This window comes from Mus caroli, chromosome 7 (genome assembly GCF_900094665.2).
Source record: "Mus caroli chromosome 7, CAROLI_EIJ_v1.1, whole genome shotgun sequence".
Classification (NCBI taxonomy): domain Eukaryota; kingdom Metazoa; phylum Chordata; class Mammalia; order Rodentia; family Muridae; genus Mus; species Mus caroli.
In genome coordinates, this window is record NC_034576.1 from 35,014,548 (window position 1) to 35,040,303 (window position 25,756).

At 46.2% G+C, this 25,756-nt stretch overlaps 2 protein-coding genes across 5 annotated transcripts in view; one reads left to right on the forward strand and one right to left on the reverse strand.

The window, feature by feature from the left end:
• Znf507 (zinc finger protein 507) overlaps positions 1-9,261 on the reverse strand; it is a 30,247-nt gene extending 20,986 nt beyond the window's left edge. Inside the window, exons 1-4 of one of the 4 annotated variants that reach the window (XM_029479414.1) lie at positions 9,098-9,261; positions 7,694-7,784; positions 5,762-5,829; positions 606-2,701 (exon numbers count right to left, since the gene is read on the reverse strand). In XM_029479414.1, coding sequence (XP_029335274.1) covers positions 606-2,699 — 2,094 coding nt within the window. In that variant the 5' untranslated portion in view covers positions 2,700-2,701; positions 5,762-5,829; positions 7,694-7,784; positions 9,098-9,261. The other 3 variants (XM_021167796.1, XM_021167797.2, XM_029479415.1) reach the window with 3 other exon arrangements.
• The window catches only part of LOC110298504, a 38,110-nt gene continuing 21,211 nt past the window's right edge, over positions 8,858-25,756 (forward strand). Inside the window, exons 1-2 of the mRNA XM_021167798.1 lie at positions 8,858-9,285; positions 19,360-19,438. Coding sequence (XP_021023457.1) covers positions 9,053-9,285; positions 19,360-19,438 — 312 coding nt within the window. The 5' untranslated portion in view covers positions 8,858-9,052. The remainder of the gene's footprint in view (positions 9,286-19,359; positions 19,439-25,756) is intronic.

Sequence of the window (25,756 nt, forward strand, 5' to 3'; positions counted from 1 at the left end):
AGTTCAAGTTCTGCCTGGGATATTCAGCAGGATTCTCACAAAACCAAGGGCTGGGAATGCACTTCACAGGTAGGCAAGCATTTGCCTAGCTGGTGTGAGGTCTTGGGGTTGATTCCTAACAAAGTACCTCAAACTGTCCAGCAATAGCAAATATGGTGTCATTTCTCTTGTGCTGCCTCCTAGTAGGTCTCACAGCCTGCTTCCCTCTGCAAACAGCAAAATCACTGTTTGCTGGTTGTGTAGCAGCTGGTATGAGTGCAGGGAATACTGTTCTGTGTGCAGATGCATAGTTAGCCTTTTCTGTCAGATGCGTGCCTGTCAGTCTACGCTATGTTCCTTTCTAAGTGAAACCCAGTGCTTACCACACACACACACACAGTAAAACATGAAAGCAGCAGGCGCTGAGGCTACAAAGGACACGGCATCAGACTAAGGGAAAGTTCTGGACAGCAACCATGGAGACTTAGCTTCCAGACCTATCTTTAATGGTAATTTGTTGGGGGTACCTTTGGGCAAATTACCAAACTTCTCTGGAACTCATTTTCATTGATAAACAAACTGGGGTGGCTGGACTGTCCCTGCCAACCCTTGAGACCGCCGCTCACCTTGTAATGGAAAGATTCTTTGCACTGCTTACATTGGTGTATTCTGGTTTTACAGTGGTTGATCATGTGGCTTTCCAAGTCTTTGCTGTTCTCAGCTATGTGCTCACAGATAGGACACTGGTAAGGCTGCCTCTGCCGATGGACACGCAGGTGCTGTTTGATGTAGCCCCTGTTGCCACTTGAGTAGTTGCACAGGCGGCATCGGTAGGGCCGCTCGGCATCTGGGATGTACTCCACCACGTTGGACCCCAACAAACTCCCATCGCTGTTGGGCTGACACTGGGCATTGTCCTGCAACTCTTTCAAAATGTCATCATCTGATGCATTCTGGTCTGTCCTTTCTCTCAGTTTTTCTATTACAGTAAGAAGGGACATACTGATGCCTGTCTTAACTTGCCCATCTGACAATTCCTGCCTTCCCTCTGGGAGAGCTACCACAGTGGAATTGCTTTGGTTAAAACTTGTTACTCCATCTGTAGAGTTCTTAAGAGGAGACATGATTTTTTTTGAGTATGTTGCCAATGGACCACTGACCTGCCTTTGTCCAGTGTCTGGATCTAAAAGGTTTATGTCCCCATAGTGCCCAAGGCTGGCTCTTGTTAGTTCAGCAGCTCTTATCGGCATGGTGACAAGGGCTTCTGCAGCTAAGGAGTGCAGCCTGAGAGATTCAGAATTTGTCCTTCTCCGTCCTGGTGGGGCATTCTCATCAGGGGCCAGGCCCTTACTTAGCTCACTGTCTTTCTTCTCTGCACTGCTCCAGCCGATGATCAACCCCCCAATATCAACAGTACATTTATCAGCATGGTACATATTTCCTGCTCCTCCACACCCAGGCTGGGCTTCAGCGGGGCTTGGGCTCTTCCCCTCTTCCATTTCAGCATTAATGAGGAAATGTTTTGGTGGGAGGGTTTCTTCAGCACTTGGCAAACGTTCCACAATGACATTCACGTGACCTTTTTTGTTTGGGCTACTGCTAATGATTTTCTGTGCTGAAGATAGCAAACTATCAGCAAAGAGATTCTCCTCGGAATCAGACATCACCTCCAGCATTTCTTCCTCGTTAGCGTCCAGTGTGACTGCCTGGCTTAGGTGTACTCCCTCCTCTGTGCTTTGTTCTAAAGGAGATGAAGACGGTGGGTCAGAGCTGCAAATCTGTACTTGTACAGATGGCCCATTGTGGATGCTCAGCTCGCTGTCCCCAATAGCAATGACAACTGCATCAACCCCACCAGGTGCAGCAGACATAGAAGAAGCCAGAAGGCCAAGGGGCTCATTTTCATTCTCAAAGATTGGGTAGGAGCAGTTAACTTCCCCTGCATGTTTCCAAGCATGTGTCTTTAACATCCGCTGCTGGCCGCAGGTGTAGCTACAGAATAAGCACCGGTACATGCCGTACTGTTCATATGCATACCACTTCCTCCGACCCGACTCTGCCATGGCTGCACTCTGGACAGCATGGGTCTGTGGACTGCCCATGTTCACTGGGATGTCTACCATGGTCTCACTCTTTCTTTCTGTGGCTCCCTGACGGGAGGGGCTGGACCGGGCCTGGCTACTGGCACTGTTCTCGTGCTCACTCACCACGTGCGCTTCGAGCTCCTGCTGGCTCCTGGTGGTGGCGTGGCACTCCGAGCACATGAGCATCACGTCATGCTGCTGCCCATGCTGCTTGACGTGCTCTTTTAGCACAGAAAAGGACGGTGACAGGAACTTACAAAGGCTACACTGGTAGGACATAGCCTTCCCATCATTTGAAGCAAGAGTGGAACTTGCCTGTGACATCTCGGCTTTCCTAACCCCAGAAGCAGGGGACTCAGTGGCTTTAGCTGGAATCTCACAGTTCTCTAGCTTTTCAAGAGAGTTTGCTGTCTCACTTGGACGTGGGCGCTTTTTCCCAATCAGTAGACATTTTTGTGACTTCTCATGCCCCACTATCTTGCTTAGCTTCTGGATGACGTGGACCAATGGATCTGCTTTAGCTTTTCTTTGTTGGTCAACTTCTGAGGAAGGGCTGAGGACTCCTTCAGCAGTTAACACAGCCTCCTGTTCTCCAATCTCTTGCACCAACATGGCAATGCTGCTGCTTTCTTCCATATCTAGAGACAGTGCACAGCAGAGAGCATGGGTTATGGGATAATGTCAACTCTGGTGTCTGACTGAAATGTTTAAATATCTTCTAAGTTGGGAGGTTCCTATCAATGCACCTAACTGTCTCTAACAGACTTAAACAGCTCAGAATCCCTTTTTGAAACAGTCTCCTAGAGACAGATGAGGACCCTGTTCCTTGGGTAAGAACTTTTAACACCTTATCCTGTCACCCTGCCTCCGGGAGATTCTAGAACTAAAGTCCCTTGAATCCCTTGCAATTCTAGAACTAAAGAGACATGACTCTTTGTTTAAAGAAACCCTTGAGATTATAGAATCTCTGCTTAAAGAAACCCTTGAGATTATAGAATCTCTGTTTAAAGAATCTCTTGAGATTCTAGAACTAAAGAGACATGATTCTTTGTTTAAAGAAACAGCCATCCTTGGGGCCTGTGGAAGCACCTCAAGCTACTGGAAAGCATCAGTCTGTGAAGCCAACATGATTTCATCTAACTCTGGATAAACTATTTCTTTTGCCAAATTTTAACTGTAGATAATGAAAAATCACACTTCTCTGCTCAAATTTTTGAAATTCTGAAAATATATTCACATCCTACTATAAGGAATAGTGAATTTTGGGAAGTACTTTGCAAATGAAACTAAATAAGAGCAATGATCTACTTCCTCCTTTCTTTCCTTTGGTTTATGGTCTACCAGATAAACCACAAACTCTGCTGCGGCTTTCTAGAGGTCGCATCAGTGGTCAGATGTTCCCCATTCCCATCCGTGTTTCCCTCCTGAGCAGGGAATGGGGTTAGGGAAGCAAGCGCTGCCATTCTGGTTCAGTGCCAGACAGAGGCTGGGACACGTTTCCTGGAGGCACACATAATAATGCAGCGAGGCACACAAGTGCTGAGGAGCAGCATCACCCTCCCTCTGGAGGCCTCCGAATGAATCTCCTTTACACTTCCTGGCAGCCCTTTCTCTTCAGACATTTCCTTTGACTTAAACTGAGATTATTTTGTTGACTTGGACCAAATTTTTAAGTTTAGGCTCTTTTCCAGCAACAAGTTTTGTTTTTCCACATTTTAGGTACATTCTGGAACCTAACTCACAACATTCAATAAATGCCAACAAGATTTTCAGCACCACAAGCTACAGACCAAAACCTAGGAATCATTCTTAAACTGCGGTAACTGGCTTTGCACTCTTCTCTCCACAGGGCTGAATCCCGCACAAGGGCTTTAGTTCCCAGTCAGGAGCACACCTACGGCACTGCATCAGGCAGGCTCCTAGGGAACTCCTTGCCTGCACTTGGGCTTGCCCCTTTCCGAAGTCTCTGGCCACACTGTTGCCTTTTTGTCCTATGTCCCACTCTCTCCATCTTGAGTTGTCTTTATCTAGGTCCATGTCAGATAAAATGCACATGTTTTATTCTTAGCTAACATCAGCTTTTTCTCTCCAAGGGGTAGCCTGTGACAACCACCCCATGAAGGGGAGAGTGTTCCAGAACCATAGTAACGCAGCCATCCCAGCTCTAAAATCCCTCGAAGAACATTTGTGTCTTTTTGTTGTCTCTCAGAAGGAACAAGTCTTTTTAGATTTAGACACCAAAGTTTGAGGTGCTACAGGAGAGACTGATAGAGGACAGTGTATATCTTCAGGGGGAAACAATGACCAAAAAACCCTTTTTGTGGCATCTTAAAACACATCTCACTATTGAAGACTCCAGTTTTAGGGGCTAGGGAGATGGCTCCATGGATAAAGCGCTTGTTGCATGTACGAGGGCCTGAGGTTGGATTCCCAGAACTCATGTGAAAACTGCACTGGGCATGGTAACACACACCTATAACCCCAGCACTGGGGATGGAGTCAGGGAGTCAGGTGGAGTCAGCCTGGGGATTGGCTGGTGAGCTACTTTAGCAGAAACAGTAACTCTTTAGCAGAAAAGAAGACTCATGCAAGTAGATGCACAGACACACTTCAAGCAAAACAAGAATCCAGTGGGTTTTGGCCAAGGGAAGCTGTGGTTCTTCATGTGACTGCTGATTTCCCTGTGGGGTCATAACTGAAGGACTTTTGTTACCATTCAGTTCAACTGTTAACAATCTATTAGTTATAAAGTAACAAATTCACAGCATTTTCAGTTTCTTGGCCAGATACAATGTATAGTATTGTAAATACAAGATCTCCCTTACTGTGGGTGTAAGAGCCATACAGGCTAACTGCTAACTTGGTGAACATTTAATGTTTGTTCAACAGACTTCACACCTAGTGTTACAAAGGTGACTCCTGATTCTTCTCTTCTACTTAATGATCCAACAGGAGGAAGACAGAGCAGTGCAAATTGCTCCCCATGGATAGCTCAGTGTGCTTCTTAAAAAGAAAGTGAAGTCAAGAGGAGGAGTTCATCTTAGCCCAAGAAAATGGCTAACACAAAAGACTCTGACACACACTCACTTTCAGAGCTGCGTGTGCTCAGGCATTAAGAGTTAATGGCAACTTGCAGCAGATGCTCCAATTTCCCTAGAACATTTATGTAAGTATCTCATTTTAGAGGCTGCATACATTTGGGGATAAGTACAGTAAGGCAGCTATCAAACCGATATGACAACATAAAATGCATCAAGAAGCACCTGAAAAAACCAGTTTAGGTCTGCAGGCAAAACCAACAAGCAAGCAAAAACTCATTAAAAGGAAAGTCTGTTAAATAAAAGGTCACAAACAGCCACTGTACACAGGAGAGGAGGTCACTAAAACCAACTATGTCTTTAATTTCCTATTTTTTTCCTTATGGCATTCATGCAGCCTATGTATGCTATATACATTATACATATAAATATGTAGATATTTATATATACTTTAATGTCAAGTGAGCTAGTAAAATTCATTTGAACTAGAGATGAAAAAATTATCATGAGCCCTCTCAAGCGTCTGTGTTCAGTAAAACATCACATGCCCTCTCACAAGACAGCTTCCAGAAAAACATCACTTGACATAACTGAATTGTTAAAGAAACCAGAAAGTTCCATTTCAGCCCCAGCATCTAGGGGCGTGGCAGACATCACCACCTGTGCTCTCTGGGCCCCTTGTGGCCTTCTCTCTATGGGACTCTGCTTCCTGGTCCTCTGGCAGGGCACTGCAAATGGAGAGGAACACAGGTGAGAAAGAAAAGGGCAATCAATGTCCTGGTTTCTACTTCTAGGTCACCTTGGATTGGTTGCTTTTTTTTTTTCCATGTGGTTGCTGGGATTTGAACTCAGGACCTTCGGAAGAGCAGTCGGTGCTCTTAACCACTGAGCCATCTCTCCAGCCCCGGATTGGTTGCTTCTTATCAGGTCAGTTCTTCCTGGATGGCTGCTCTGTACAAATCTATTTGTGGCTTTGGTGCTTCCCTTCTCCTGATGCTGCTTCTCCCACTAATACCATCACTCTGTGGCCTGCGCATAGAAGGCCAATACCTGGTGATATTATCTTTGTAAATACAACCTCCTTGAGTTATCCTGATTTGAGAGCTATTTGATTTGCTTCCCTACTGTAAATGCAAGGCTAAGAGTGACAAGAAAGGTTGAGAAATGAGAAAGCCTACTCTAAAACTCTAACATGAACATCTTACAATAGGAATAAGCATGCTCTCTAAGGTAGTGAACAGATAAAAATCACTGCACTGCAAGGTTCACCAAGACACAAGCCTAGAAATGTTAGTCACTCGGGAGATAGCTTTTTTGTAATCACTAGATATACCACTAGATCAGAAGATCTAGTCAGAACAAGTGAATTAGGTACTCCCCCAAACCAGCAATGTCTACAGTCTTTCATACCGAGTCTCTCAGATCTGTCCCTGACAACAGTAATCCGCAGGGGAAAGCTTGTAATTAATGTCTTTCCCAAGAAAAGTGGACATATTCAGTTGTCTTTATTTTCTTGTAATTTGCTATTTGGTGTATTTGTGTATGTAATTAGTTCCTTTTAGTTATAGCAGTATGGCTACATGTAGAACTGAGCGAAATGATTCATGTGGGCTTGAAGAAAGGCTGTAATTTTCTGGGTATATGCAAAGAGAGAAAGACGATATAAAGAAATCTTCTTTTAGACTACGCATTTCGTTTTTCCAACTAACTAAATAAACAAACAAAACCCCCACACCAAAACAACAGAAGCGATGGCCAATGAATTTCACACTCTTTCAGAGTCTCACAAAACTTCATATATCTCTGAGACATCTGTTTTAGCCAAAGAAGGCAGGGTTCCTCCGGTCTCTGAAGTGCCCTGGCTGTATGATCCAGGCGAGTTACTATTTGTCTTAGATTCTTCTGATGTGAAATGTGAGGGTAAAGCTGAATGAACTTTTAGAGATGGAATCACAAACTGCCTATTAAAAGTAACCTAAAAGCTATTTTTACTTTACGCCTTACAAAGGTCAGTTACAATTTATTTAAAATCTTCTCAGCTCAATGTAATAATAGCAACTAAGAGAAAAACTAAAGTATAAACACAGAAGTATATGGGTTTCATAGTACAGAGTTTCTTACCTGCACCTAGCCTGGGACAATATTTTGACTTAGCAGCTACAATTAAAACACAGTCGTAGCTAACATCAAGTAGTGTTCAGCTTCACTGTAATTTATTTCCTGTGTAAACACTCATGCCAAACATAGCGCTGAAGACCACCTGTCCTGGAGCTGCAAACCCAGAATTAGTCCTGCGTCCATTTCCTATAATATTCCTGTAAATTCCTGGTGCCCAATCTCTTCTTTGGACACAAAGTGTCAAGTAACACCTCTGAGGCTCACAGATGTGAAACAGTGCCTGGCGTCAGAACTCAAACCACGCTTTCCCTAGTATACCGATTTCCCTTTCCATCCTCAAGGTGAGCATGATCAAGTAACAGCACCGGATGCTAGGCAGCAGCAAACAGCTTCGTTTGCTCAGAGTTCTGTGGGTCCAGTCACAGTGGTGTCGGTTTATAAATAAGGCATCTCAGTGAGATGTAAGTGACTTACCCAAGGTTACATGGCTGTTAGTGGCAGAGCCAGTGTCTTTCCAATCAATTTCTGAAACAGATTGTCTCCTGGATCAATATTCACAATCCAGCTGTGGCCAAGAAGGAAATAAACACCATCAAACACGTCTCTTCCTTGGCGGGCGAAACACAGTAACTTATTTCGGCAGTGAAGAAACTTCCAATACTTAACATTGAAAAGAAATTTCGGAAAGCTGTTCATGCAATGTAATTGTGTGAGGCAAATTTACATAATTTACTTAACAAGTAGAGGATTTTGCAGAAGCTAAAACAAATCAGCCTGGAAAACTTCTAACAATTGTATATTTTAAACCTTCCCCTCCATGTAAGTAATGCACTCAGCAAACTACTGGTTTTACTGACATAATTTTCTAACCAATATGGAATAATAAATGACATATTGCTATTCTAACTTTAACCGAAATTACAGCCTAAGGGGTGATTATGTAAATTAGTCAAACACAGTGGGCAGAACAGTACCATGAAAAGATGCAACAACGTGGCTTGACCTATATATTCTCCAAAGCAGTTTCCTGCCCTGGTCCTCCTCTTTTTTTTTTTGGCTAGTTTTCCTATTGTTGCTTTAAAGTAGGCTTATTCGGTTCCCTTAGAAAGTAACTTAGCGATTATAGCTAAGTAAAATTGGTACACCGCTAGGGCATCCTCCGAGTTTCCAAAGAGATACCATGGTAAAGAAATGATGGGTCAAACTTTCTCTTTTTAATCAATATAGCAATCCATACACAGGATCAGACCAGTAGAGTAGAAAGTACAAACTCAGACAGAAAAGGGGGTAAATCCAGTAATTGCCTTGGGCCATGTAGACTGAAAGCAAATTCCAGTCCACTGTCAGCAACCTTGGGTGGGGGTGGCTGCCTGGACCTAATTAATCACCCAGGCCTCGGACTCCAAACAAACGATCGCGATGCCCCAGGTCTGGAAAGGTGGGCACTTTCACCAATGGTCTCAGCGATCTCTGGAAAGATCAGTCAATCCCTGAGGATGTGTACGTGTGGGAGGCTACGATTGCTATTTTTCGTTTGCGCTGGCATTTCCTACACCACGCAGTGCTTAAAGGACGGGGGGATTAAAGAAACTTAAGCTCCATCCTGGCTGGCCTAAGCGCTTTCACGTCTCCAGAAGGCAAAGGCGCCTCAGCGGGACCTGGGGAGCAGCGGGACCCCCACCCCCAGCGGCACGGCGGGCCCGGGGTCTCCACAGGCAGGCCCGACAGAGGGACGACAGTACACACAGGGCCCTGGCGCTCAGGCTCGGGTGCGTGGCAGTGCCGCGGGCGTCACCGGCGAGGAGGAAGCGGGCGTCACCAGCGAGGCCGCACATGGCCGGCGGCGCTCAAGCGGAGGGGCGGCCCGGGGCGCGGTACCTGCGGTCGGGCGGCGGGCTGCTGCTCCTGCGAGCCTCCTTTGGCCGGCCGGGACCCCACCGTACCCTCGCCCTCGTCCGCCTCGCTCCCGACTCCTTTCCCTCTCTTTCCCCCTTTTTGCCCCTTCCTCGGCCGTGGCTCCAAGATGGCGGCGCCGAGACAGATCACGTGAGCGGCGAGCGGGTCAGGTGAGCCTGGAGGCGCGCGGCGTGGGCGGGGCCGTGGCGGGGTGGAGCCACCACAGACCACGCCCTCTGACGGATAGGGCCTTAAGGCTCTGGGCTGATGATGCTGTGGCCATCAGGTCCTGTCAGCTGGTGTCGGTCTAGAACTCAGTTAATAGCCACTGTGGCCTCAACCTGCTGGGGCATTCTTCATCCCCTCATTTACCCCATCGTTCCTTTCATCCTTGTGTTTGTGAATCTGGCTGAACTTTTTTTTTTTAAGTTTATCGAGGGCTGGAACGATGGCTGGAGTGAGGATTGGAGTGATGGCTCTGTGGTTGATCTTATAGAGGACACAGGTTTGGTTTCCAGCACTCATACAGTGGCTCACAACCATTTGTAACTCCACTTCCAGGGACTCAGAAGCCCTGGCCTTCTTCTGACCTCCACAGACTCCAGACACACACATGGTGCTCAGGTATACAGATAAGTAAGCCATTCACACACACAAAATATTATCTACTTCTTTACTTATTGTTATTTGTGGAGACTTGTGGTCAGAGGAGAACTTTCAGGAGTCTGTTCTTTCCTTCCATGGTATGGGTTCTGATACTGAACTCAGACCTTCAGGCTTGGCAACCAGTACCTTTACCCATTGAATCACATACCTCCTAGATAAATGCTCCTCCACTGAGCTATTGAGTTTCCTGAAACAGCTCATCCTGGCTTCTAATTCCTTATGTAGTTAGCCCAGGCAGACCTTTGAAGCTGTGAACCTCCTGCCTCAGCCCTCCAGGGTAGCTTGGGAGAGTAGATGTGTCGCCACCATACTAGGCTCTAATTGGAGCTATTATTTTTTTCAGGCATCATATGCTGAAAATGTAGAGGTCCTAACCATATGTCTGATGAGAGGCAGTCTCTGGCTCTGGGTCAAAAATACTTTCTTTCTTTCTTTCTTTCTTTCTAAAGTTTAAAATTTAAAAAACCATTTATTTATTCGTGTGTGAGTATGTCACAGCCTGTGTGGAAGACAGAGGACAATTTTCTGGAGTTGGTTTACTTTTTCTCCCGTGTAGGTCCCAGGGGTTGGACTCGGGTTGCAGCTTTGATAGAAAGTTCTTTTACCAACTGAACCTTCTTGCGGTCCTTGAAAGATTTTTCAGGAGTTGTAAGGTCTGACTTGGCGAGCTTGCGGTAATAACTCTGAGCGAGCCGTCATGTTTGTCTTTTGGATGTTTCCGTGAAGTATCTGCTCTGCTGTAACAAGCCCTGTTGGGTCCTGTGCTAATACCATGAATACAAACTGAGAGAAGCAATCTCACCCAGCTTTCAACCCAAGAATAAACCGGCAGGTAGGGGCTAGCAGGAATGACACAGCCACTTGCTTGGGTCTGGATTTGATGGGTGGGCGTGGCCAGAGGAAGGACTTTAGGGAGGATCATAGTGATAGCGCCAGGCTGGCCTTGTTAGGTGTGGATACCTTTTGGATGTTTCCTGATATATTTAGAACCCACTTCAAGCAGGTTGGGTTTTGAGTCGTCAAAATACATACGAAAAAATAATGGTTTAGGTACGGCAGCCATCTTGTTTGCTGTGTCTCTGGATAAAAGTTTACCAGCTGGGGGGTTACAGAGATGACTGAATGGTTAAGAGTGGATTCTGCTCATGCAGAAGACGTATTGGTTCTCAGCACCCATGCCAGGCAGCTCACACCCCCTCAGCTCATGGATGGACTTCTTCTCGCCACGGGTGACGCAGATATAGGCCAGATTAGACCAGACTCTGCTCCCAGGTGGGGTCACGGGTTGCAAAGAATGGGGCGGGGCAAATCGTGCATCCCGGCTAGGGTGGGGTAGTTTTATAGACTGTAGGCGAAGGGTGATGATATGTCAGCAGTAAGCTGGGTTTGTGCCCAAGAGCTGAGCGTACTGGGGACTGAGGGGACTAGGGTGGCTGGCAGCATCAGAGGAGGAGGTTGCAACAGCCTGGGCACTTGAAGCCCTTCCTTTGTTTGTGGGCGGGGTTGCGAGGAAGGAGGGCAGATGGGGTTTCCCAGCTTGTGCAGGGATAAGCAGGGGGTCCAGCCTAACACTCCCAATCAGCCATATCTCCAGCTCTGGGGGAAGGTGGGGGGGGGAGGTCTGGCACCTCTGAATTCCATGATCGTCTGCATTCACTTTCACATACCCGCCCTGCCCCACCCCACAAATAAAAGCAAATCTTTGAAAACAGGTCACCAGCCTTTGGATGTTGGAAAACCAGCAGAGTTAGAATTCTGTCTGGTGGCTCACAGACTCCTTCACCATTTGGGCCAAATAGTGAAGAAATGAAAATCAAGGGCTGAGGGATTCTTTTCAGTTACAAGTTAGAGGCGAAGCATGGGGGAAGGAGGAATTAGCATGGAAGGCTAGAAGGAGAAAGACATGAGGGTCAGCCCCAGGTAGGAAAGCATGAAAGGAAGAACCAGGATCAAATCTGACAATGTTCTCCCTTCCCCTTGTTGTATGTGAAAGTGTGCTGAACAACCCGCGGGTAGCAAGCCGGTAAGCAGCACTCCTCCCTGGCCTCTGATTTAGCTATTGCCCTTGCATCCCTGATGATAATGCTGTAACCTGTAAGCCAAATAAACCCATTGCTCTCCAAGCTGGTTTTTATACACACTTATGTACATATACCTACATATACACATTCATGCACATGTGTATATATATCTGAGTTCATATGTGCGCGCACACACACACACTTTTGTAGTGCTGTGGCTGGACTCCAGGACTTCACACCTCCTAGCCAAGTTCTTTGCCACTGAGTTACACTCCCAGGTCCCCTTCCCTTTTTATTTTGATATACGCTTGCACAGAGTTACCCAGGCTGGTCTTGAACTCACTTCTGTAGCCCCGGGCTCACTTGAATCTCCCATTTTTACATCTCTATCTCCCATTTCCCATCTCTCTCTCTCTCCTGTGTACTGATGTCAAAGGCCTGCACCACTAGTTTTGCTTAATATGAATTTTTCTAAAAAAAAAAAAAAAAGAGTCGCTCTCCCGAAAGGTTGTAGCAAACGTTTTTTAAAGTCAAAGGGATGCAAAGACCCAGTCGTCGTCGTTCCATTAAACTTGTGGACAGTGAACTCTCAGCACCTCGCACCAGCCACAGAATGGCTTTGTCATGATTTAATTAAGCAGCCATAGCAAGATTTCATGTTCCAGATAGGACACTTACTTAGGCAATTATCTAGCCCCTGTTCAATGGGATCTGGTTCTGTTCTCAGATGAGAGATGACCCTGATAACCAAGTCCCTGTCTCATACCTCCTCATTCTCCTTTGGGGTCCTTAATTAGTCGATAAGGTTAAAGGTTTCACTTCTGCCAGTATCCTGGGCTTGTATCATGGACGTGACCATGGAGTCTGATGCAACTGAAACCAGCCCAGCGTTTACATCTCAGTAACACAGAAAGGGCAGTAAGTTTCAAGTTGGTAACCGGCCGGAAACTGAGTGAGCCGCCAGGACTGGACCTGAGGAAGTCTTGTTTCTGAGTGAGCGACATGCCCCAGAGGTGCACTAGCCAAGTCTGAAGACCTGGACTACACAGTGGAGGGAGACAGAAATCATTCCTGAAAGTTGTTCTCTGACCTCTACACGCACAACTACACACACACACACACACACACACACACACACACACACACTAAATAAATGACAGTCTTTTAAGCTATGATACCTCTGAAGGACACTTCGTCTTTGGTAAAATAAGATTAGATTAGCTTTCTTGTGGAGGGATTAATCATGGAAGTCTTCTGAATAGCGCAGAGAATTGAATGAGGTAAATGACCTGTATAAAAAAAGATTTTTTTTTTCTTTTTGAGTCAGATTTTCCCTGGCCTAGAGCCACATATGTTCCTGCTTAAGCCCCCCAAATGCTGTTATTACAGATATTTGCCACTACACTGGATGGAAGTAATATAGCTTTTGTTTTATGATCTTTAAAAAAAAAGTATTTTGTCTCAGAAAATGAAAGATTGGGCCCCAAGAGATGTCTCTTGGTTAAGAGTGCTGGCTGCTAGTCAAGAGGACCTAGGTTAGATTCCCAGCACCCACATGGAGGCTCACAATTGCCTAGAAGTCTAGTTCTGGGGATCTGGTGTCTCTGAGAGTACCTGGCATGCGTGAAGTACTCTTACATACATGCAGATAAAAATCCAAAAATTTAAAGTAAAAATAAAAATAACCCTTAAGAAAAAAAAAAAAGATTGCTGTAATTTCAGCCAATCAGCAGGCAGAGGCAGGAGGTTCACAATGAGGTTGAAGTCAGCTTGTTTTAAAAAGTAAACAAGGGGCTGTGACTCTAACTGTGGCACAGAGCCCTTGCCTGCTGGTGACTCAGGTGACAGCATATGCTGGCGAGGATGTGGAGAAAGAGGGACACTTTGCAAGCTGGTACAGTCACTCTGGAAGTCAGTGTGGTGGTTCCTCAGAAAATTGGACCTAGCTATACCACTCCTGGGCATATACCTAAAAGATTCTCCAACATATAACAAGAACACATGTTCCCCTATGTTCATAGCAGCCTTATTTATTTATTTATTTATTTATTTATTTATTTATTTATTGGTTTTTCGAGACAGGGTTTCTCTGTGTAGCCCTGGCTGTCCTGGAACTCACTTTGTAGACCAGGCTGGCCTCGAACTCAGAAATCCGCCTGCCTCTACCTCCCAAGTGCTGGGATTAAAGGCGTGTGCCACCACGTCCGGCACAGCCTTATTTATAATAGCCAGAAGCTAGAAAGAACCCAGATGCCCTTCAACAGAGGAATGAATACAGAAAATGTGGTATATTTACACAATGGAGTACTACTAAGCTATTAAAAACAATGAATTCCTGAAATTCTTACGCAAATGACTGGACCTAGAAAATATCATCCTGAGTGAGGTAACCCAGTCACAAAAGAACACAAATGGTATGCATTCAATTATTAGTGGATATTAGCACAAAAGCACTGAATACCCAAGATACAATTCACAGACAACATGAGCACAGTAAGAAGGAAGACCAAAGTTTGGGTGCTTCGGTCCTTCTTAGAAGAACAAAATACTCGTAGGAGCAAATATGGAGACAGTGCAGAGCAGAGACTGAAGGAAAGGCCATCCAGAGACTGCCCCACCTGGGGATTCATCTCAGATAGTCACCAAACTCCGACACTATTGTGGATGCTAAGAAATGCTTGCTGAAAGGAGCCTGATATGGCTGTCTCATGAGAGACCCCGCCAGAGCCTGATAAATACAGAGTCAATTGCTCGCAGCCAACCATTGCTCTGATTTCAGGGTTCCCAATGGAGGAGTTTTGAAAGGACTGAAGAAGCTGAAGGGGTTTGCAACTCCACAGGAAGAACAACAATATCAATCAGCCAGAGAACCCCAGAGCTCCCAGGGACTAAGCCATCAACAAAGGAGTACACATGGCTCCAGCTGCATATGTAGCAGAGGATCGCCTTGTCAGGCATCAATGGGAGGAGAAGTCCTTGGTCCTATGAAGGCTGGATAGATGCCCCAGTGTAGGGGAATCGAGGATGGGGGAGGTGGAAGTGCGTGGGTGGGTGGAGGAACACCATCATAGAAGCAGGGGGGGGGGATAGGAAGTTTCCAGGAGGGGGTTAAACCGGGAAAGGGGATAACACTTGAAATGTAAATAAATTTTTAAAAAATTGCTGTAATCTCATTTAATCAGCAGGCAGAGGCAGGAGGATCACAATGAGGTTGGAGTCAGCTTGTCTTAAAAAGTAAAGGAGGGGCTGTGACTTTAAAAACAACTGTGGCACAGAGCCCTTGCCTACTATGTGCAACCAACACTGGAAACAAAGAACAGAGAGACAGAGTGAGAGCAAGAGACAGAGTGAGAGTGAGAGACAGAGTGAGAGCGAGAGACAGGGAGAGTGAGAGGGGGAGGGCAGGGGAGGGGGCAAAGGGGGAGGGATGGCAGTAGGGTTGGGAGGGAAAAGGTCACAGTGTGACTGGCAATTGCCTCTGATTTTGCCCTTTCTCTTCCAGGGCACTGAGCAGGTAGGCTCCGTCTTTCTGACATTTTTCACCTCTCTTGTAAAACCAGAAGTTCAATTTATCCTCTTTCTAAGCTTCAGATGTCTAGTCTGTGGAGGTTCAGAGTTTAATTACAGGAGGTCCTCTGGGTTCAAAATGGAACTCCATCATTAAGAGTAATGGCAAGTCTTGACTTTATTAATGAATGAAAAGTTTGCTCGATGTAAGTCAGAAGGAATGTACGATAAAAAGATATGATATATTATCATATATCTAGCTGTCAGTGATAAATTAACATTAGCTCTGGATTCTGTACACTTTGCATCCTGAATATATACCTAGAAATACTTCATAATTATAGTTCAGGTCTCAAGAACCATCGTAAATTATCTACCTGTCATTCATTCTCTGTAAGAGCCCCTGTTACTTCTGCAGTGCCCTGGCATCCAAAGTCACTGTGCTGGGGTCGGGAAGCTGGCTCAGTGGGTTAAAAGTGTCTACGGTGCAAGTGCAAGGATCTGAGTTTGAATCCTCAGGACCCACAAAAAACTGGGCACCTAGTGTCTGCAATCCCAGCATTCCTACGACAGCATGGGAGACTGAGACAAGGGAAGCTTCAGATGTCAAGAGGCCAAGAGACCCGTCTTAGATGATGTGGGAGGCAGCGGCGAATATCTAAGGTTGTCCTCCGACCTCTGTACCTGGGCCATGGCACATGTGTGTCCACATTAATGTTTACACGCATAAGACACATACACATGGTACACACACATACATACGTCATAAAATCTCACACCGCTAGAGATTTTTTTTACCCTTTTGCCCTTCGTCTTTTTTTTTTTTTATATTTTTATTACATATTTTCCTCAATTACATTTCCAATACTATCCCAAAAGTCCCCCATAGCGCCCCCCACTTCCCTACCCACCCATTCCCATTCTTTTGGCCCTGGCATTCCCCTATATTGGGGCATATAAAGTTTGCAAGTCCAATGGGCCTCTCTTTCCATTGATGGCCGACTAGGCCATCTTTCAATACATATGCAGCTAGAGACAAGAGCTCCAGGGTTCTGGTTAGTACATCATGCTGTTCCAACAATAGGGTTGCAGATCCCTTTAGCTCCTTGGGTACTTACTCTAGCTTCTCCATTGGGAGCCCTGTGATACATCCAATAGCTGACTGTGAACATCCACTCCTGTGTTTGCTAGGCCCCNGCATCGTCTCACAAGAGACAGCTATATTTGGGTCCTTTCAGCAAAATCTTGCTAGTGTATGCAATGGTGTCAGCGTTTAGAAGTTTTTTTTGACAAGGTCCCCATTCTGCTCAAGCTGACCTTGAACTTTTGTCTCTCCTGGCTCACTCTCCTGAGCTGGGACGGAATGACAGGTGCATACCCGAAATCTGGCTTTACACTTCTGTCTCAGTTTGGGTTTTACTGCTGTGAACAAACACTATGGACAAGGCAACTCCTATAAGGACAACATTTAACTGGAGCTGGCTTGTAGGTTCAGAGGTTCACTCCATTATCAAGACAGGAAACATGGCACTGCCTAGACAGGCATGTCCCTGGAGGAGCCGAGAGTTCTACATCTTTATCCAAAGGGGCCCAGGAGAAAACTGTCCTCAAGCAGCAAGGAGGAGGGTCTCAAAGCCCATCCCCACAGTGACACACTTTATCCAACAAGGTCACACCTTCTCCAACAAGGCTGGACTGCCTAATAGTGCCACTCCCTGGGCTACACTTATTCAAATCACCACAACTCTTGGAAAAAAAAAACCCAAAGATTTACTTATTTTTAAATTATGTGTATGAGTGTTTTGCCTGCTGTGTGTCTATGCACCACACGCATGCCTGGTACCTCCAGAGGCCAGAGGAGGGTCTCTGATTCCCTGGAATTAGAGTTATAGATGGTTGTGAGCCTCCAAGTAGGTGCTGGGAACAGAACCTGAGTCCTCTGCAAAACAACCAGTGTTCTTAACCACTGAGCCATCTCTCCAGCCTCTTCGTTTATTCCCTATGAGGTTCTGAATAAGACAGGAGTGTGTGCAGAAGTCATTTTACAGCCAGGAAGAGGAGGAGGAAAGAAGAGACCCATCACCACACCTGGTGCTTGCTCCAGCTGACAGGGGTCTGGCTTCCGTTTCAGCTCTACTGTTTGGATGGAATTCACTTAGGGAAATCTCCCTGAGGATCCCAGTCATAGTAAGTGGAGAGGCTGTGTCATGGAGGCTGAGGTGGAATTTAGTCTACAGCTTTCCTTGTTGGAGGTTCTGTCTCAAGGGTCTGGTGTAAGGGCATGAATTTAGGGGGTGAGAATGGCCTAGCCGGACAATGCCGTGGGTTCTATTCCTAGCATTGAAAAAAGCAGAAGAAAGTACAGGGGTGGGGTGGGAGACGAGGAAGAGGAGAAGCATCAGCAGCAGCATCATTATCGTCGTCATCATCATCCATGGTAGTGACATCTAGTGGCCTATCTTGGTTGCATAGTCAAGCCAAGGAGCACTCCAGTGGGAAGTGAGCCATTTCCCTTGTCCAGCTACAACCCAGGGTGTGACCTTGGGTCCCTGAATCAGTCTAAGAGCTGAGTTTCTGGCAGCGATTCCCCGAATGTGTGACAGTGTGTGGTGGGGATCCAGGAAACCACAGCAGCAGGCAGGGAGTGGAAGAGGAGTGGGGGATGCTTCTGAGGATGACAGGAGGCTCCTTGCAGACTGCATGTGCCATAGACTCCCGGCTGTGGCAAAAGGAGGCCCAGCAGGGCTGCACGCTGGAGCAGGGAGCTTGCTTCAGCCAGACTGTCTCTCTGCCTCAATGCGAACTGGTTATTGGCAATTTTTAAGCAATTTTCAGTCGTCTCTGTCAATAAAGCCACTCTCTTCTCTGCCAGGGGAATGAAAATGAGATTTTGAGGTCTCCAAAAGGACTGTCTCCTTTTGCCACTTTATCTGACTGGGAGCCAGGTAGGAGCCCAACTGAGTGGGGGTGGTAGCTATTTGCTATGCCCCAAACCCTGTTGACAGGTAATAGCACCTGCTTCCCGGGAGGGTTGTAATCGGATACTGCTAAATTCTTCCCGGATAAGGGCGCTTTCCTTAGAGCAGAGACCTTTATTGATGAGAGCGGCACAGGAAGAAAATGAAAAGCTGGAGGTGAAGAAAGACACTATAGGGAGAGGTAACTGCCTATCACACCAAGGAAGACTAGCTGAGGGGTAATCCTGGACTTCAAAATATGTCATTTGTTATTTTGACAGCTCCTCTTGATGTGATAGACTAGGAGGAGCAAGTGGCAACAGTGACAGCAGCCATCTTGCCAGCATGGAGTTCTAATTCTTGCTTCTTTTGGTGATTAGGAAAGCTGGCGTGGTGGCAGATGTCAGTATTCCTGCCTCTTAGAGGGAGCTGAAGTGGAGGATGGTACGTTTGAGGCCATGAGACCCCGACTTAAAATAAAGAAGACATCGTCAAGTCCATAATCAAGCCAGGTGGTATGAACCTGTAATCCCAGATACTCAGAAGGCTGAGACAGGAGGATTGCAAATTCAAGGCCAACTTGGATAACTTAGTGAGACTTTTGTCTCAAAAATTTAAACAAACAAACAAACAAACAAACAACCCCAAAACCCATCTTAGTGGGGAAGAAAGGGCTGGGGGCTGGGGATAGAGTTCAGCAGCGGAGTCCAGGTTCCTTCTCCAGTATTGAAGCCAAACTAAACCAAAGAGCTAGAACCACAAAACAAACAAACAAATAACCAGAGATAGCAAGTAGGCTTTAGGCCCTCAGTTTTTCTTTCTTCATGTACGGTGATAAAGCAAGCATGGAGAATACTGGAAAAGGAATGGAAATGCACATTAGTGTCCGAGGAAAGTCCAGGGCCCAGTTTCCCTGCCTTCCCTGGCCTTCTGCTAAGTGTTGACACTTACCACTTAGGCGGGCCCTGCTGCAATGTGTATTGAGCTGAGCATGGCATACTCAGCACCAGGTATATGGACACCTTCAGGCTTCTCTGAGAAGGTGAGCAGGCTCCTGTGACACTCACCTTGCTGACCTGCCTTTCTCCTTCAGCTCCTGTGACGTTCACAGAATCACCTTGCAGGGATTGCCTTGTGATCAAGCGCTTGGTAGCAAGAAGCCTCCAAAACAGGTGATCATCTCAGGGACTGGAGAGATGGCTCAGTTGTTAAGGGCACTTGCTGCTCTTCCAGAAGACTCAGGTTAGATTCTCTGCACCCACATAGTGGCTCACAACCATCTGTAACACCAGCACCAGTGGACTGCATGCTCTCTTCTGCCCTCCATGGACTGGGCATCCACACGGTGCACAGACAATACATGCTGGCAAGATACCCACACTGTCTTAGTCAGGGTTTCTATTCCTGCACAAACATCATGACCAAGAAGCAAGTTGGGGAGGAAAGGTTTATTCGGCTTACACTTCCATACTGCTGTTCATCACCAAAGGAAGTCAGGACTGGAACTCGAGCAGGTCAGAAAGCAGGAGCTGAATCAGAAGCCATGGAGGGATGTTCTTTACTGGCTTGCTTCCCCTGGCTTGCTCAGCCTGCTCTCTTATAGAACCAAGACTACCAGCCCAGAGATGGTCCCACCCACAAGGGGGCCTTTCCCCCTTGATCACTAATTGAGAAAATGCCTTACAGTTGGATCTCATGGAGGCATTTCCTCAACTGAAAAAGCTCCTTTTTCTGTGATAACTCCAGCTGTGTCAAGTTGACACAAAACTAGCCAGTACACACACACTTAAGATAAAATTAAAAGTATGAACCATCTGTGTGTGTGTGTGTGTGTGTGTGTGTGTGTGTGTGTGTGTGTGTGAAGACAAAAGACCGGCATGAAGGCAGGTGTGATATGCTGCAGATCAAGTGCCCGGATGCTGGAGAGTCTTCCGACTGGCATGGAGGGCTCAGTGCAGGGACAGGGAGCCAGCTGGAACGGCATCATGGAGTTGTGGCTGAACCAGGTGGAAACCATCTCATGAGGGCTTCACAGGTGGAGGCTGTGTGCCTGGGGCTCTGCCATGCTTCTTCACACATTTGTATGTGAGCTGTTCCGTCACGAGTCACAGGTGCTGTTGCTGCCTCAGCATCTGTCTACCCTGGTGGTGGTGGTGTGTGTGTGTCGGGAGGAGTGGTTCCCGCTCAGCTCCAGGAGCCTGTCAGTCGTGTTCATTGATATTTCCTCTGGCTGGCAACAGAGTCTTGAATGCAGCTATAGTCGGCGATCGAATGAGAGAGTGATTTCGCCTAAGCACACCTGCTCCTGGGCGTGGGTTTAGCTAGAGGAGGAACTCAACAGCAGTGTTTTGGAGCTGGGTGTGGTGGTACGTGTCTGTTATGCTAGTAGGCGGAGGACTGGGACAGGAGGTTTGCAGAGTTTGAGGGCAGCCTAGGTTCCATAGTGAGACCCTGTCTTAATGAACTAATACCTACCTCAAAGAAAGTATTTGGAAGGAGAGAAAATAAAGTTGACATCTACTTAGCGACCGAGGTGTCAGTCTTAGTGATGGCTCGGGAGTTCTAAGACTCTAGCCTGTGAAATGGGTTTTACTCTTAGTTTCAGAATCTTCTAGCACGTCTTAGCTGTGAGACTTAGTGTATTACTTAATGTCTTAGCCAGGATTTCATTGCTGTGAAGAGACACCATGACCATGGCAACTCATAAAACACAGCATGTAACTGGGGCTGGCTTACAGGTTCAGAGATTCAGTCCATTATCATCATGGTGGGAAGCATGACAGGATCCAGGCAGACATGGTGCTATAGAAGAAGCTGAAGATTTGAAGGCACCCAGAAAGAGACTGTTTTTCGCAGGCAGCTAGGAGGAGGCTCCCTTCTACACTGGGTGGAATTTGAGCACAGAAGCATCAAAGTCCACCCCCACAGTGACTTACCTGCTCCAACAAGGCCACTTCCTAATAGTGACACTTCCCATGGGCCAAGCACATTCAAGTCACCACACTTAATCTTCTGTCCTTTATTTTATCATATCATGGGGATAATGATACTCAAAGCACCGTTAAAAAAAGTTTAAAGCCCGACTGGAGAGATGGCTCAGCAATTCAAAGCACTGGCTGTTTCTCTAGAAGACTGGGATTCAATTCCTAGTACTCACATGGCAGTCTGCTACTGTCTATAACTGCAGTTCCATGGGATCCTCCAACACCATGTCCTGGCCTCCTTGGGTACTGTATGCACATGGTGCACCCACCCGTTTATGCAGGCAGAACACCCATACACCCTAAAAAGTTTAAACAATTTAATATATAGGAGGTACTGACATGGCTGATGGGCAGTGATCAATAAATAGTACAATTGCAAAAGATTCACAGAAGGGTGACCCAGAGTGAAAGGACATCATGAGGGAGCCCATGAACTTTTGGTCACAGATTGGAAGTGGAGTTGAGAGATGGCCAGGCCCTTGGCTCCTTCAGCATGTCCTGGATGGGAAGTGTTAGTGTGTGGTACACACCAGTGACAGACAGTCGCAGAGCAGACATCAAAGGACACACAGGAGAGGAGACGTGGGTGGAGTCACCCAGCCATTCTGTCCTCAGCTTAGAGTTGTAGCGTGAACTCTGGAGCCAAGTCACATATGACCACCCTGGGCTCGGCCTATTTTTCCTAAGTATGGATTTTTCTGGCAACTGCACTCTCCTAACACCCTGCCATTTAGATACATTTTGGTTAAGAGGTCCAGAAGCCTTTGGACTTGGCTCTGACGTGTTGAAAGCGAATAGAATTTGCATGATTTAAGTGGCTTTACCCAGATCCATACCGCTCTCTCTTCAGATTTAAATGTTCAAAAGGCTCCAAATTTGATATTTCAGTGGCAACAATGACATCTAGGGGTTGGTTTCTCCAGGTTTCACCCGAGATGTCTGTCCTCTGTTTGGAGAAGTGAGCGCACTAACACATTCATGACACACAGAATGTTGGCTCAGAGCACAGGAACTTGGTAGGTGGCCAGGGTGACACTCAGGGATCAGTGAAAGAAAGTGGTGGTGGCCCAGCTATCCCCTAAGAACACCCACTACTTCCTTTCTACTAGGACAGCACACTCCATGGTGCCTACTTTTTTCATTTCCCTTCGACCTGCAGTCAGATGCATGGCACTCTTTGTATTCTCTTTGGTTCAAGTCCACTCTGACAGATGGAAGGCTCCATCTTCCCTGTGTGGAAAGGGGCTGAGACTCAGGTTCTATAGCCTTCTCTTTGTGTGTGTGTGTGTGTGTGTGTGTGTTCATTCTTGTAGGAGCTGTGGGGCATGCTTTGGAAGTCCATATAGTCTCTTCTCCATTGTGTGGTACTGACCAGCAGATTCATTATCAGCCCCTGGGTTGTTGTCGGTAAGTCAGTCAGCTAATAGCATCTACTGAACACTTTCTGGATACACTGTATATGTATGGTTGTTGTTTGCAGTGTTGGGCCTTGAACCCAGGACCTTGTGCACACTCATCAAGTACTCTGTTACTGAGCTGTGCCTTTGGCCCTGTCCTTTTGCTTTTTAAGAATCAAGTTCTTCTAAGTGGAAGTGTGATCAACTTCTCCACTGTGTGGCACTGATCTTCAGATTCATTACCATCCTGAGGTTTGCTGTCAATAAGTCAGTCAGCTCATAGCATCTACTGAGTACTGAGCATCTGGATACACTGTGTATGCCTGTATGTGAGTGTGCATGTGTGTGTATGTCCCCATCCTAATGTTTAGGTGTGAGTAAGGAAGGCCTGGAAGGCCACGCACATAGGTCCAATTCACAAGAAAACATATAGTTTATTTTTTTTTTTTTATTTTTTTTTTGGTTTTTTCGAGACAGGGTTTCTCTGTGTAGCCCTGGCTGTCCTGGCACTCACTTTGTAGACCAGGCTGGCCTCGAACTCAGAAATCCGCCTGCCTCTGCCTCCCGAGTGCTGGGATTAAAGGTGTGCGCCACCACGCCCGGCAAGAAAACATATAGTTTATTTGAAATGTTCCAAACAGGGGCTAAGGAGATGGCTCACTAGTTAAGAGCACTGGCTGCTCTTCCAGAGGATGCAGGTTCAATTCCCAGCACCCACATGGCAGCTCACAACTGTCTGCAACTCCAGTTCTAGGGCATCCGACTCTTTCTGGCCTCCATGTGTACTGTACACACGGAGTACACAAGTAGGCAAAACACTCGTACACAAAGGAAAAATGAGTAAAAATTCAAAAAAAAATTAAAAAGTATTCCAAGCATGCATATTAATAAGAAATAAAGTATTCATGAAAGCATCTGTGAGAGTGTTGGAAAATGCACAAATATTCAGATGCTGTTTAAGGTTCCTCTCAGCAGGCAAAGTTTGTGATTTTTGTGCAGATTAAAATTAGCACCCTGCTCTACTGATGCATAGTAATATTGGCATCCATACACGAAACACAGCTACCATATTGTCTTTCTCTGTGTTATTTAAAGGGGCAATGCAAACCACAGTCCAGCTCCTTGGGTCCCCGAACAGACCCTTGGTCATGGTGGCCTCACATGTCTTTCTCAGGATGTGTTCCCTGAATGCCACCTCTTCTGATTTCCTTTTTAGATTTGTTTTATCTTTAAGTTATGTGTATATGTGTGTGTCTGTGTGGAGGCATGTGTATGTATGAGTGCAGGTGCCTGTGGGGGCCACAAGAGGGTGTCAGATACTCACCTGGAGCTTGGATTACATGTGGCTGTGAGCTGTCTGATGTGGGTGCTGGGAACAAAAGGGCCTCCAGAAGAGCTGTAAGTGTTCTTAGGAGCCATCTCTCCAGCCCTCTTTTTCTCATTAACTACGGAATCCTTTGCATTTTAACCCTTGATATTGCCCTTTCCTTGTGGTTTCCTAATCTGTTTCCCAGTTTCCTACTGCAGCAATCAGAACATATGGATCTGACACCCAGAAAGCCTTTGCTTTAACCTATGGGATCTGTGCGTTAGCCTATTTTAAGCTTTCTATTACTGTTGCAAACACCTGAGATCAACTCAAGCAAAGCTTGGTTCATGGCCACTTGGCCCTGTTGCTTTGGGCCTGTGGCCAAGCAGGACATCATGGTAAAAGCATGTGACAAGGCAGAGCTGTTTGCCTGTGGTGACTGAGAGAAACAAGAAGATCAGCTTGTCAGTCTCATACCTGTCTTGAGGACATGCTGTTACCCCCTTCTTCCCACTGCATCCCACCCAGCTCCTAAGTCTCCTAATAGCATCAAGGTCCTGTGACAAAGCCTTTCCTATGTAGGCCTTTGGAGGACAGGATTTCCAAATTAAAGCAATAGCCCTTCAGTCTTTTCCTTTTTGAAGGATCCTGAGAATCTCCAAGTGACATCCTTCAAGGTCCAGCCTGATGTCTCTGGTGCTGGCCAGCCTCATCTCCATCATGTCTGTCCATCCTCATAGAATTGTGTTTTGGCTTTCCAGATGTTTCACACCCTTGTCCCCCAGTGTGCTTCGCTCAGTCTTTGGGTCTTAACCGAACAACTATTTTTTCAGGGGAGCCTTCCTTGTCCTTTCTGACTAGGTTCAATCCCGTAACCCACTCATCAGGTCTTAGGCCTCATAGCTATAGCTTCTGTGAGTCTTACTTGATCAGTGTCAACTCTTTTTCATACACTGCTGATGTGAGGTTTGGGTATGGTGTTCCATCACAGCAATAGTAACCCTAACTAAGAGAGAGGGCCTCAGTGCTGTGTACAGAAAATTCCAGTATCTTGAATCACCATGTTCATCACAGGTCCCCCTACCAGTAAACAGCAAGAAGATGAAGAATAAAGGGGGTATATGATACAGCCCATTCGCTGTTATCACAAGTAAGGAATGTTCATGTCTGTTACTAGAGAATTCTTGTAGTCTAGACCCTTGGCAGATAGTTTAAGAAGTGGGGTTTGACTTTCCATAGCTTTGGATTGGAAAGCCACATTCAACTCTCTCTTGAAAGACTCTAAACCATTACCTACGTCACTAACTTCACTACAAGTACAGTCTTGATGCTTTGTCTGTAAAGAAGAAATTACCAAGTGATCTCCTCACTTGGTACATATTTATGTGTCTCTCTGTGTATGCCACATGAGTGCAGTGCCCGAGGAGGCCAGAGGAGGGCATCAAATCCCCTGTTTCCAGAGTTACAGGTGGTGGCAATCCACCAGGCATGCATGAATGCTGGGAAGAAACAGTTTGTGTTCTTAACCACTGGACTATCTCTTTAGCTTTCCTCCCAAAGGTATGCTTTTATATGTATATTTAAAATATTTTATTTTATTTTTATAGGATTTCTTCATTTTATTTTATGTGAGTGGACATTTGCATGTATGTGCACATAGTCTTGAACTCATGATCCTTCTGCCTCATGTCCTCCTGAGTGCTGAGATGACAGGTATGTACCACCACACTTGGCTTTCAACAAATACTCACCTAATGTGTGTGTGTGTGTGTGTATGTGTGTGTGTATGTGTGTGTGTGT